General features: G+C 41.0%; 2 protein-coding genes across 4 annotated transcripts in view; one reads left to right on the forward strand and one right to left on the reverse strand.

Annotated features, from left to right (window-relative positions):
• Nucleotides 1-14,561, forward strand: part of apbb1ip (amyloid beta (A4) precursor protein-binding, family B, member 1 interacting protein) — a 37,062-nt gene that overhangs the window by 6,802 nt on the left and 15,699 nt on the right. Inside the window, exons 1-3 of one of the 2 annotated variants that reach the window (XM_020602369.1) lie at nt 8,961-9,151; nt 13,948-14,007; nt 14,388-14,475. In XM_020602369.1, coding sequence (XP_020458025.1) covers nt 13,948-14,007; nt 14,388-14,475 — 148 coding nt within the window. In that variant the 5' untranslated portion in view covers nt 8,961-9,151. Of the gene's footprint in view, nt 1-8,960; nt 9,152-13,947; nt 14,008-14,387; nt 14,476-14,561 lie in introns of those variants that run through there. The other variant, XM_020602361.1, reaches the window with a different exon arrangement.
• nell3 (NELL (neural EGFL like) family member 3) lies at nt 247-5,494 on the reverse strand. 2 transcript variants are annotated; one of them, XM_020602340.1, is made up of 5 exons: nt 5,402-5,494; nt 4,505-5,199; nt 3,517-4,076; nt 3,042-3,108; nt 247-2,779 (listed from the first exon to the last, which is right to left on the reverse strand). In XM_020602340.1, exons 2-5 carry the CDS (start codon nt 5,169-5,171, stop codon nt 1,242-1,244), a joined length of 2,832 nt encoding a protein of 943 aa, XP_020457996.1. In that variant the 5' UTR covers nt 5,172-5,199; nt 5,402-5,494; the 3' UTR covers nt 247-1,241. The 2 variants fall into 2 exon arrangements, with proteins under 2 accessions (XP_020457996.1, XP_020458004.1); XM_020602348.1 differs by lacking the exon at nt 5,402-5,494 and having other exon boundaries at nt 4,505-5,308.

Here is a 14,561-nt window from a genome sequence, read left to right on the forward strand (position 1 = left end):
ATTTAGATAAAATAACAAAGTTTCATGTTTGCACATTCCATGACGCTATGTTAACCTATATGTGTGCAAATAAACATACGATAACACACTGCATGTATTTGAATACCAGCATGTCCCAATTCGTGCTTTACTGTAACATTTGAGACATTTTTGAAAATATTTTTACTCTTGTCTGACAAATATATGCATTTTGTAAATGTGAAGTCCTGTTGCATACAATTAAGTAAATATAATCAAAAGCAAAAGTACAAACCCTTAAGCTTTTTGAAAGTTTATTACATTGCAATAGGGTGACATTTTGGAAAATACTCTTATTTGTTTTTATGGTGAGTAAGATGAGAAGACTGACATCACATCCTATCAGTTTGATAAAGGGTGCAAATGCAGAAGCAGCTCTGGCTCTGTCCAAAGGTTTGGAAAGCCCCCAACCTGATCCTCCGTTTCTGTAAATCTCTGTTTATGTCATATAAAAATGATGTGAAAACAGCAATTTAGCGTTTTAGGAGGGGTTATTTCCAACATAGACTCCAGGAAGTTACACATCCTGGCCAAGAAACAGTTCTGCACATAACTCCCTGTAAAGTTCTGAATTTTGTATAGATTAAACATACAAGATACAGTATGTTTAATCTATACTAATCTGTATAATAATAAATATTAATCTGTTCCCGTTTCCAGCTAACTGCCTGCTAAGTGTGATCTTCCGGTCTGACTCTCCTCCAGAAGGTGATTAGCATATTTCTGAAAATGTTTTGTTAAAGACTAATGATATAACACAAAAAGATTTGATACATACAGTATGTATATTAAATATATGCAGGTTTGGAAAGATATGCATATTAAATGACTGCAGAAGTAAGCATGTCAATATCTGTGTGTACATATGTAAACACATACAAATATAAGCACCAGTGCACACACTGTCCCGACACACAAACACTCTGATGTTCAATGTAGAATTGGTCACTGCTCAACCAGCTGAAGTACTTGAAGCAAACGCAGTACTTACCGTTTGTTAATTACACCCAAAAAAAGACTTAATAAAATTCTAAACAGGTGATGAAATATACATTTAAAATGGTAATATCATAAAATATGTGGAATAGATTAGCACAGTTTTTATCAACTAGTGTTCTTCCTCAATTTGGTAAATTGTTGAATCTGCTCTACATTTCATTTTTGTGCAAAATTGTCTTTTCTTTTCAAAATGCATCCATGACAAGGCACCAGCTCTTCTTGGATCACATCGCAACCCATAGGAGTGAAATGTTAGTGCCTCCGGCGTGTGTTATCTGGTTAACTCGTCCACGGATACAGTCCAGAGTAACATACACAGCTGTGCCATTTTGGACCTGAAATGAGGCCCTCAGCCCAATACTGGCCCATTCACTCCCTTCTGGCATGTATCCAGTCACCTGCTGAGCCACAGGACCTGACTGCTCTCCCTGACCTACAACCCCCACCCGTTGCAAAGTCAGCTTTACTATATTACAGGAGTGGATCAGCTTCAGGTTGAGGGCTATGTTTGCTGTCCCTTTTTGATGAAATATGAAGTTCTTCTGGGTGTTTGGCTCACCTGAGCGGGCCAAATGAACCTGTGGTGTGTCTGAGCTGATCTGCTCAAACAACAAGGGTTTATTTCTCACTGCTCCAAAGGGAAGACCAGTCCTGGACACAGTAGCAGTCAAAGCTGATGACATTGCTGAAGGAATCCAGATAAGGCTTAGCATGCTGATCCCAGTGCCATCCCCAAAGTAGCGGACATTGCACTGGGATGGAGATGTGATTTCGAAGCTGAGCGCGTCTCTGCTGTCTACACTCACAGCACCAGAAAGAGTGATGGAGGTGTCCCGGTAGTTGACTCCTATCTTGAAGGCCTGCGTTGTCTCCTGACCGGTCCCGTTTTGGTTAGTATAAGCAATCAGGGACAAACCCTCTTGAATGCAGGTGTGGCCCATGGAGTACAGCGCCTGCTGAAGAACAAACTTGACCACACCGCTTTCTGTGAAGCGAACTCCACGGTTGTCATGAGTCAGGCTGATCATGTAGGGGTCAGACACTGAGGTGATGCGGAAAGTCGGGCGGTAACTAGTCTGGTAGTGCACCAGCAGGGACATCTGGGCTGTCATAGATACAGCACCAGTATCATGAGACAACCAGAGCAGGCTTAAAGAGGGAGTGATGACATCGTAGATGTGAAGATCCTTGCTCTGGTTGCAGTGTTGGTTTGGACTCTTTAACAGCAGAGAGAAGACATGATTAGGCTCCACCTCGACTCCACTGCTGACGCTGACTCCCTGGAAGTACTTCCCGTCTGGCTGTTCGATGCGAACACCGCTGAGGTCCCGACCCTCCTCCTCCTGGCTCCCGTTGAGCCTCATACCCACCTGGAGGAAATTCCTGCAGCTGTGCTTTATTGCAACGTTATGATCCAGCCACACCAGGCCATGCTGCAGGAAGGTCACTTGACCCGCGTTGTTTGACAGCAAGTCACTGGTCTCCTTCCCTAGGATGTTTAGCTGAAGCCCAGGGAAGATGTTGGTGCCGGAGGTCTTGGGAGGGGGAAGTACCACATGTGCTGCCCAAGCCTGGGAGAGCCGGCTCTCCGAAAGATGGCCACAGACTGTGTCGCAGATGGCTGTGCAGGGAACAGTGACAGGATCTCCATCACAGTCTGAACAGGCCTGGCACTCCTGCAGCTCCTGGTTGTAGAAGTAATTGTGGCCACACAAGCCTGTCACTGCTTCTCTCTCAGGAACTCCCAAACACTTGAAACCTCCTGAGCAGTAAAGGAGAGTAGAGATTGGAGAAATCAAGGAGTGTAACAGCTCTGCAGACGTGTGATTCAGTGCATGATGATTATTTTGCTCATTTGTTTTCTATTAGGTAGCTATGATCATAATGTGTATATGATCAAATATGAATGAATAGGTGGGAAAATTATTAAAAACTGAAAATACTGAGGGAGTAATACTTCTTTTTCACATTGTCCAAGATTAGGGAATAAATTATCAAATAAATAAACAAGGTGATGAACTCACCCGGAGAGTTAAGGCACTTCACTCTCTCTCCACAAATGTTTGGTAATTCAAGGCATTCATCTCTGTCCTGTAATTCATGCAAATTAGCATTATCATCATGAATGTGTTTTGAATGTTAATGTATTTAAACCTGTTTTTTTTGTTTTGTTTTGTTTTTGAAAGCTGGTGCAGAAAGCACAGATTGTGCTGAAACTGCAAACAGCCGGTATTTGGTGGTGGTCTTCATTACCTAATGAACTAAATTTTAAATTACATGAGTAGCAAAGGATGTATTTATTTTATTCAAATCAAAGTTTAGAACAGCCATTGAGTATGAACTTTTTCAGCTGCTGTCTCAAAAACCATGTGACACCACAACTACCAGCTGAAAACAGCTCACTTTGATTAGCAGTCGGATGGATTTTTATATGAAGCTACAACTGTGTCATTGTTTTGGTCACAGCACTGTTATCCACCTCTCAAATGACAGTTGTACCTGGCACATTCTGTCTGCAGTAGGAGAGCACTGTGAGATCAGGAAGAATCCCGGTGGACACATAGTGCACTTCTGACACTGAGGTGGGACCCTTTGAAAGTCACAGAACTCCTCTGGTCCACAAGTTGAAGTACATCCCAGCAGAGGTTGAGGGAACTCAGCCTCCCCGACAACATCCATTACTTTTGAGTCCATGTCCATTTTGTGGCCAGCGTAGGACTTTTGCAGGTGGCTGCGAGCCTGACTCTGGAGCCCCGCAAGATGGCTTTCAAAGTAGCTCTGCAGCTCACCCTGCAGACTCTGGAAGGATACCTGTTTGACGGTGTCAGAGAGAAGGGCGTACTGGGCCTTCACCACATCCATCTGCTCATACATTCGCCGCTGCTGCTCCAGAACCTCCCTTTGCTGGGACAGCAGCGCCTCCTGTTGGTCAACGAGCTTCTGCTGCAAGTCGCGAATGACCATCTGCTGGGTTCGCAGGGCCTCTACCAGCTTCTCCTGCCCCTTGGCCAGCTGGAGATGCAAGACGAGGGCATCTTCTGAGTGAACTTCATTCTCACCTAAGATGAAATGAGCAATGAAAGATAAACAGATGGGTTAAATTTGGACCAACATCAAGACACTGAACGTTTTCTGGGCAAGTGACTCTGAGACATGATTCCAGTTCAGCTACTGGGATATCATTTTTGAGCTGAAGGTCAACAAAGTCTGTTTTCAGACCATAATCCCCTTTACTGATGACTAGTGGGAAAAGAGAGTTAAAAGTCACTAAAGATTAATAGGCCTGTCCATTTAGATCATTTATAGCCGCATGCAGTCAATTTTTAAAGATTATCACTGAGCCAACAATGCCTCACGGCAGTTAGACTGGCGCGCAATTATGCATGATGTGCTTTCTCTTCCTGCTTGCAATAAGGATATTTATACGTAAATCAGCCATTAAATACCTAAACGCAACCGTTAATAGTTTTAGATGACAATAGCAAACCTGGCTTGATGTCGCATGTGAGCTGGACACCCAAAGGCGCGCCGCCAAGTTCTGAAGACGGATATCCAAACTCCGGAAAATCCCCCATAAACTGCGCGGCTCTGTCGGACAGATGGACAGGAGGAAGCTGGCTGGCGGTAGAGGAGACGGTCTCTTCTGAACCAGCCAGACATCCCTCTTCCGCGCAAGACTTTGCTCGCGCTTTTGGCCGTATTATCAGGGGCAGTCTGCACTCAATCCCTCTACAGTCTCTGGTGTTATTTGTGGGCTGAAATTGTTTCACAGGAGTAACGCAGTCCTCGCCGGTGCATCCTGCAGGTAAAACTTCATGCGCTCTGATTCGCGTGCCGCTGCTGCTGTCGCCATGCCACCCGTGGAGCGGCTGGGCGGCCAGATGTGCTTCCGGCGCAGCTCTTGGATCGATCGGGTACGCGTGGTATTGGCTCCCAACCATCTGCGCTGCTCTTGCCTGAGTTGACGGATTAAACTGCCGCGGAGGTCTGGAGGGCCTGCCTCCCGAGCAGCGCGCTCCGGTGCAAGCTCTTGGGTCGCGGGGTTCCGTGCCGTAGCAGTGCGTCCCCCGGCAAGTCTCTGCGACAGTGTGCGCGGTATTGTGCAGTGACACCCAAGAGAAGAACAGCAACAGCACGGATGTTAGTACGGTCATTTTGCATCAGTCATAGATTCGTGTCTTCCTGTAAAAAGAACAAAAATACGAGTTAAACTTTAGATTGTCAAATAGTAAATCTAGAAAACTCCCATAAACTGCTTTATGGTTCATCAAGGGGGAAACCCCCACAAATGATATTTTATCACGAATCCTCCTGTCACAACTGAAAATAAACTACCACACTTGACACAGAGACTCTTGATCTGCTGCTCCTAACAGGACATTACCTTTAGCTCCAGGGTTTGGTGAGCTTATCCCCACTGTCACTACGGTATAAAAACATTAGACACGCGCATTGCTGTTGGCTCTGTCCAGGTCTGACCCACTCCGGGGGCTTCTGCGCTACAATGTCAGTATGTGGCATTCCTAAGACTTAATTAGCATCAGGTTTCCGCGACTACAAATTAACCCTTCACCTTCCCTGTTCTCTGAGGTAGAAGAAGGCAAAATAAAGCAGCTTTTTCAAAGTTCCAAAATACTTTCCTCATGTTAATGCGAAAAAAAACAGGGGGGACTTTTGTCTGTGCCTTGACAAATGATGTTCTCCAGTCATGTCATATTTCTTCTGATGACTGTCAAGTTTTATTCCACTCACAACTGACTTTCCTATGATCCTGTGGCCATCCAAGTTGCAGAGTGCCAGTGGTTTTTGTCTAGCACAGTCTGAATGTTGAGACAGCTGCTGGTCCTCAACCTAGTGCTCTTCACATGTTGTCAACACCGAATGCCCCTCTCTTTAGACAGAGCCAGCAGAGGTCAAATCTTTGTTGAAGAGATCTATGGCAGGAGGCAGGAATGTACAAAGAAAACAGCAGGTCCGCACATCCACATTTGCAAAAAGCCTTCCTTTGTTTAAGATTTTTTTATCGTGCACACAACAGCACAAGGGAAGAAAAAACAAATGTTTCAGATACGCCTTCTTCATTGTGCAACAAACACTCAGTTGAAGAAGGCATCGCTGAAACATTTGTGCTCTTTCTCCCCTTGTGCATGATTTAATAAAATAAAAAGAAACTGTAGATTTGGGTGTGTGGACCTGCTGTTGTCTTTGTGCTCTGATGTAGAGTTTGGTTCAGATCCACCTTTTTCTTTTAAATCCTGCCTTTGGTTGAGCGTGGTGTTCCTTACCTTCAATAAATCAGGCATGTCAGTCCCACAGCTGGTTTCTGGACCCTCATCTGTGCACTCATTATAGTGCTTCTGCACAGCCAGGCGTCCACTGGGAGGTTGTCTGAGGCCGGTGTGTGGTGGGATGTTTTGTAGTTTAGCAGCTTCTGAGGTAAATTTCTTCTTGACCATTTTAAGACCAGTGGAAGCCAACTGCAGCCAGACAAGCATACAAATGCATGGCAAGTCAAAATGTAGACTTTAGGCAGTGTTAAATTATTATGACCAAACTTAGACTCTCACAAATCAGACTTCTTATATTTTATCATAATTTTGATTATGATTTTCTCTTATTATTTTATAGCTTTGACTCAGTAAGTTAAAATGCTTAGTATGTGGTGATTCTGAGTCATGCCGGGCATCTCATAATTTGCACTTATTAATTCTGACTAATTATGGTTGACTTATCTCAGAATCTTGACATATCTAGTCATTTTGACTTATGTCATAGTTTTCATTTTGTAAGTCAAAATCAGACTTGTTCCATTTTGTGACTTACAGTATGGATCATTATTTTCGCTTACAATGAGTTGTATTTGAATATCTGTCTATTGTATTAAGCCAGTTCGTTCCTTTTCTGGTACAAATAGTCTTCTGTATGTTGATGAGTTTGACTAATAAAAACAAGCTTTAGTATCTTAGTTTGTTGGATTCTTTTGGCAAAATAAATCCCAGCAAAACCAGCTGGGGTGCTCACGGAAACCAGTCAGAAACTAGTGGCATGCATACCAAAACATCCAGCTAATTGGTGCTTAATCTCCTGGTGCACATTTGCAGTATGAAACAGCAGTTCAAGTTAACAGCATAAACTGCTCCAAACCACCCATTGAGTTCATTAATGTTTGCCCTGCACAGTACAGCGGTGTACAAACAGAGGGCACTACAACACTCCTATATGCATCACTTTTCACATCAGCACAGTGGCAGGCTGTCCACTGCAGTGTTACATTTAACAAATGATCGATCGTTTCACAACATGCCCATTAGTTTTATCATTATCACTCCATTTTCTTTTAGTACCCCAAGCCCAAGAAAGGTATTTGTGCTGGCTGTGTTGTTTTGTAGCCCTGAGATTTAACATGATGGAGACTAATGGCTCCAAAGTATGCCCTCTGTTACACCTCACACACCATCTGGGGTTAACCAACAGACTGCTCTTTGTTGAGAAAGGCTTTGTTTTGCAGCACCTGCACAAAAATGACTAAACTTTTCAAAACATTTTATAAAGTTTCTGCTACGGTGTTATGTATGAGCCATAACGTACACAAGCAAAAACCATTACCAGTATCCACCCTGCTGGACCACCCTCAGTGACTTAAAAGAGACTGCAAAGACACAACAAAGCAGAAAAATCACCCCACTCTCTGCTGCCAAGCTCCACAACTGTTAATCAGTGTATTTATTTGAGAAATGTTTTCTCAGACAACATCAGGGCCATGTCTTGGAGAGCCTTGGATCTTTGGTGTTCATCTGTTTGTCAACCCCTGAGACAGGGAGACAATGAGGGTGGTTGGCACACATGCCTGTACCCTGAATGTTGGTTTAATACATCATGAGTCATGAAAGCCTCTTGGACACAGTCAGGGTTATTTGGTTTCCCCCTGTGGTGCTCAGGTTCACTGTATGATGACAGGGTGGTCTGCCCTTGAGTTTTTGAATTGAATTCCTATTTGGAGCTAGATCTTGTGGCAAAATATCACAAAGTAGTGCTAATATTATCTAAAGAATTCAAATTAAGTAATTTTTTTGGGGGGGGGAAACGTGGGTGGCAGGGGATGGAGTTGTTCTTTTAAGGATAAATTTGCAACATACTGCTACTTTTTGAATTTAATTTTGTAATATTTGAGGCATTTTCAGTTGAGCTGCTTGTTCCTGTAAGGTGAACATAAAAAGATATGCAATCTTGTTTTTTTGGCCTCCTACATTGACTCAAGGACAGATGCAAATAAATAGAGCTATCTGTGTCTGCATAGTCAGATAAGAGCTAGAGGTTATTCGTAGTTTGACAGCTTGACGCTTCACCAGTTCCCCCTGAAGATTACCGACCTTTTGCACCACACCAGTGTCTTAAGATATTCAGTCCTTATTCTAAAGAAAAAACCAAAAGCTTGAGTGTAAATGAAAGCTGTTTCTAAAGGACTGAGTGGGCCAGAAGAGGTGTGTTTTGACTTTATTAAAATGTCCAGCAAATATAAAAATATATGGCTCTGTCTTCATAAGAATCCAGACTCAGCTGGAGTCTGGTATCCCTCACTGCTCTGATCTGTCACTTTGCCACTCTTGTCTAAAAGCCTGCTGTAAATCAGTTTCAGTGAGGTGACTTATTAACCGAGACCAGTTGCATTCCTCATGCTGATTCAGCTGTACTCTCAACTCCACCGAGATATATAGTAGCTTTTTTTTTCCTCCACAAACTTCATCATTTGCGCAAGTGGTTGTCAATCTTGGGCATCTTAGCTGGAAGTCACGGCAAACTTTGTTGCTTCTAGTTTATGGCTTTGGCAGAGTTGCAGTAGAGTACAGATAAGCTGGGGTGTTAAGGGGGACGTCCTAGCACTGCCCAGACAAGACTGTTGTGAAAGTGTTGAGCTCTTAGCGGGAACGCAGTGACAGGTTTAGACCTGAACTTCCGCATTAAGCATGAAGAAGTCAACAGTCAGATGCAGTCCACATTAACACACCCAAATTTGTCTGCATATGACTTCTCTTTGTGTTGAGCGTTGTTATAGAATAATATTGTGGGTGGACCTGATTCCCATGAAGTTACCTTGAATCCAACTAGTGAAACAAGGATTAAAACATTTGAAAAGGTGAGTTCCAACTCTGTTATAGTGGATGTTATATTTTGAGTTATCGATGAACACCCATAGCTGCTTTCCTCTGGGTGTACAGGGCCCAGACTGACACCTGTCTGTGTATGAATATGTTCAAACAGGACTATTTTTCAGATCCAGTTAGAGCAGATTCGCTGTAAGGACATAATAGATCATGTTAAAACATGAAGAAAATCTTAGTGTCAACTTTCACGATTTAAAGCTTTCTCTGTTTTACATGCTCTAAAAAGTTGTGTGTTTTATATCAGGACAAAAAAAGCGACAAAATGTTATCACCAAAGATATGCACAGTAGAGTGATAAGGTCATCAATAGGTGTTAGTGTTGAAAGAGACGTTAGCTAATATGTGTTCTTGCTTTTCATCTGGGTGGACCTGTGTGTAATTTCACAGTGACTCAATAACCACATGCAACGAACAGGGTTTGTGTCTTATATTAAAGCCAGTGGTGCTGTTTCTCACTGCTGATAGGAACATTTTGTACATTTGGCTTTATTGATTAAATGAAATCACCTAATCTGAGCTGAATTCATTATAAAGTATACAATTGAATGCGTCCATTTGGAAAAACTGAGTAAAAACCACTTAGCTGTCAGGGTGATTTCTGTTTATTAGTGTTGTAAAGAAAGAAAACCATCAGTGAATCATCTGTGACAGGCGTTTTGTATTAACAAAATGTACCCTGTTACTCAGTAGTGTAGGTTTAACTTCTAATTTCAGAAAGGTTTTTCCATAGATGAGGTATTGTGTATTATTAAATGTCAGTTATGATTCCTGGGGTTTAAACCCTGCAGTGTATTGTTTCTGTTGCTAAGTGCCCAGTTTTCCTACTTTACAGTACATTGAGTCTGGAAACCCATCTGCTTAAGACCCAAATAAGTTGTGTGATCTTAGAGGACAATTCTCTACATTATGGTAAATGTGCTACGCTTGGAGTTGTCTGCTTTCCATTTTCTTGCATGAAGCTCGAGTTACATGTACTTGTATTTGAGTTTATTTAGGGGGTAATGATGTTTTTCAGCAGAATGCAGAAGTTTTCCATGTTCTATATTATTAGCTTTCTCATATCTGTAAATTCCAGAATTACAGTGCCGTGTGTTCATGTTGCATGGGGTTACCCGTTTTCTCGGCTGAGCGTTTCTGGTAATAGTGCGGTTACCCTTTTTCTCGGCTGAGCGTTTCTGGTAATATTTATGAATGCTGACAAATTACATATTTTCAGTGCAGTTTTTGAACATTACTTGGAATGGGTGCAAAGAGGAAGCAGGATACGTCTGTGACAGTATTTCATTATACTGCAGTATCCTAGACTTTAGCGTGAATATTATATCAACCATAATTTTACAAGTATAAACTTTATCAGTAAATGTGATTCTTGAAGGGAAATAAAATTATCCACTTATTCTTTGCTTCCTATTCCTTCCTTCCTTCCTTCCTTCCTTCCTACCTTGCAGAGAACTATCTGTCTGTTCTCTAAATAGAAATATGTTTAAGTAAAATGGAAAATTGACCCCAGCTCAGAGCATCAATACTGCACCAAGGTTTTTCTTAAGTTCATCTTAAGGAAAACAATTTTTGAATAAATTTTCCAAATTGATTTATATAAAACTTTTTTTATTTTATTTTTTTTTTTTGAGCTGCATGCAAACTGTGGTCTTAACAAGAATTTTGGCCATATTACTTTGCATTTTCCTGCCCCGCCACATTCCAGGTCAGTTGGTAAAGCAATTTGGTAACGGGGTGGAAGAAACCAATTCTGATAGCAGGTAAAAATAAATAAATAAAAACTAATAGACCCTGAGCTTGCAAAATATGTTTTATTATTTTTATATGTTCATGATTCTAACATATCATTCATGCTATGAAATAGAAAATGTTATGTTTGGTTATGGTTTTAAAAAAAATCTTAAAATTCCAAGGTTCAGTGTGTTACAGTTTACATGGAATGACTTTGAGGCTAGTTTTTTATAGTTTGTATTGTAGCAGTGTTTTGTTAACTTCTCCTTCTTTACAATACACATTGAAAATGGCATCAGGTGCCGACAGTGTTTACAAGTTCTCTGTGATTGAGCAGTGGGCTGATGCAGACCAGAATCATGCTGTGGTTGTTACACTGAGATCTGTTGTTATGTGGTTGTCATAAACACAAAGTAAATTAAACACAGGAAGAACATGAAAGACTGGTTCAGGGAATGAAAATAATTAAGGAATGATAGTAGTAGCTTTTTTTTTTTAAATTGAGGTCTTTTTGAGGCTGGAACTGTTTAACATTGTTTTGTTTACCCATTGTGCAGAATATCATACATAAACTTAAACACAGGCTTTCAGACCATTAAATGTGGCATGATGGGAGGGAAACAACAGCATGCAGTTTGCAGGTGGCGTTCTCATGACGCCATTTCCTATATGATTTCAACAGTGCAACTGGCAGGAAGTTTACCTTTCACCACTTCCTTCTATGGGCAAACCATTTGTGTGAAGGGATAGAGTGGTGGGCCCACATGGTGCAGCAGTTAAAGCCTACACCTACCCATGTCACATGTGGAGTATGGCCTGACAAAGGAAGTCAGCCATTATGGAAAATACTTAGATAATATCACAACCAGAGATGTTTTTATCTACAATTTAACCAAACAACACAGTTTCTCATAAGCTTCCAACCATACATGCACACCATCTGTTAGAGCCGTTCAACTGTGAAACATCATGTCACTGCACTGTATGAACTCTGGAACACCATCAGTCGCAATCTTCACTCCTTTACAGTGTGACCAAGGGTTTACCCCAGGTGTCTTTTATTAACTTCTTGCATGCGTTTTCTTTTTTCTTGTTGGCTCTAAACATTTACTAAACATATTTCAAACTATGATGAGTGGTAACAGCCTATCATAGCAGCAGAAAAAAGTTAGGAATGGAGCTGTGCAAACAGTTCTGTGAGGGGAAGAAAATCGTATTGGCTAACAGTATAATAAAATGAAGGCTATAATAAATGTCTAAAGATTGTTCTGATGTCCATTTCAGATGCACAGAAGATATAGCCAATTCGTTAGATTGTTACCATAACCTTAACTACACCAAACTCTTTATTGCTCTAGCTCTTTTTAATACTAAACTGAATGTAGCCATTTTCAAATTAATATTGAAATATAAGTAAAGTCAGTATCATACTAGCAGATGTCTAGCACTGCATATGTCAGCATGCTAGCAAGCTCACAACAATCATTTTAACATGATGAATTTTAGCAGGTAACATTTACCAAGGTCACCTTAAGGATGCTAATAGCTAACATTTAGCATTTTTGTGTGATTGGGAATCACACAAAACCACAAGCAGAAGTCAGAACTTTAATGTTCTCCAGTGTGCTGTCCTTCAACAGTTCCAGCAGCTAGTTTCTGTTCAAAATATTGCACATTAAGCTGCTCAGTCACAGTGGAGCACCCTGGGTATGCCCATCATCAACATGCTGCAGGAGTTAGATGAGTGAGGAGCTTACGCTGTAGCTGATACACTGTATTACATTCTGCCATTGCTGATGTTAACACTTTATCTCTGCACCACTGTGACAGAATGAACTCAGTGACAGCACATCTGAAATCCTGCTTCTGCTTCTGTTCCCTTCCCTGACTCTGTTTTGACTACACACTCTAGCCATTCATCACGTTTGCTTTGAGAAGTAAGGCTTCAGATAATACGTAGCAGAGATTATTATGCATAATTAGAGATGGAAACCTCCAGCAAATCTTCAGGAGTTGGCTTTCAGGAAAAAAAACACTACTGCTGTAATTGGATATTAGGTCATTATGCTACTTTAAACTGAAATAATGAACCTCAATGATGCTGATGTTTCTCTCTGTACTGTCCAGGTTTAACTCTATCAGTCTGTCACAGTTGGGTATATGAGTCAGCCTCGAAACTGGGTCAATGATTTATAGACAAGCTCAGTATGTACGCATGCATACTTTAAACTGTCAGTGAAGTAATTTTCCTTGCTACTCAGTATACCTGAAGTATTTTTATACATACATTTTTGTATTGTAATAAATAGTGATTGAAAGAAACAAACATTGTAATTATGAGTCCATTCATTAATTCAGAACATATGTCTTTAATGATATTATTGAACTGGTTGTTGGAGAATCCATGGGTTAGAATAAACTAGAACTGGTGTGTGACAGTTTCACTTAAGAAGGTTAGAAGATGGTGTTTATAAACATGTCATAATCATTTCAAATGGCTACAGAAGCATCTGATGGGCAGTGGTCTGTCAAAAAAAGGTAAACTTTACTTCTGAGTCTGAGAGAAAAGGCCAGCATACAATAATATGGCACACTCCAGTTCAACATGTGCAAGACATGACAAGTTCTGGCAAAATAAATGAATGCCTGGAAGTTATGCACACATTCTTTTCTTCCATCAGTCTGGGTTGGAGTTGTTTTGCAACATAGCCTCAGGGCACATATTGCAACTGCAGACATTTAAAAGCAAAATACTGTAGCAGTACTGTGGCTTACCACAGGCTGTGTAAAATGCATGTGTATTTAACATTTCACCATGCAGATGGATTTACCTCTTCATTACACAATCGTTCTGTCATTTGTCCTGACAACCGTTTTCAATCAGTGAACATTCTTTGCTGCCTTGCAGCACCAATCAATACCACTCAGTGATACATGTGATCCGACAGTGGACAGTTTGTGTTACACAAGAAAATAATTTAAAGTCGGATCTTCGAGTGTGTTCAGTGTCTGACATCTCTGTTGTTTCTTTAACCAGATGGACGACATTGACGCCATGTTCAGTGACCTGCTGGGGGAGATGGATCTCCTCACTCAGGTAAGCTCAGCAGTTGCCATGACAACAAAAAGACCTAAAATTTTATTCCAACAGCACTTCACTCCACGTCTTAAGACTTTATTATTTGTTTGTTACATATTTTATTATTTATCACTTATTTGTGTTACTTACTGTTATGTAAGCATCACTGTATCTCACTGCTGTTTGCTGTTTAGACAGAAGATGAATATCTAATATTAGTAATATTAATATAATAGAAAAGCTACAATTCTAAGGGCTAAATATTTTATTATTGTAATAATTTTTTCAAGCCCTAATGATCCCTTTGATGCCCACCAGTCATTTTAAATCACTTCAATTTCACCAGAGGTGATATTCTGTTCCCACTAACACTTTGCTTTGTTCATTCTTCACCACAGAGTCTTGGACAGGATACAGTCCCTCCTGAATCTGTCCCCACCATTAGCAAGGAAGTCAACTTCTCCATGGACTTCGCTGACCTAAATGGTGACTTAACATTTTATCTGTCACTTGTACAGGAATACTGTACTACAAAGAGCCAGGTGTTGAACTAACAACATGCCACTTTACAA

This window comes from Monopterus albus, unplaced genomic scaffold, assembly GCF_001952655.1.
Source record: "Monopterus albus unplaced genomic scaffold, M_albus_1.0 scaffold3.1, whole genome shotgun sequence".
NCBI lineage: Eukaryota > Metazoa > Chordata > Actinopteri > Synbranchiformes > Synbranchidae > Monopterus > Monopterus albus.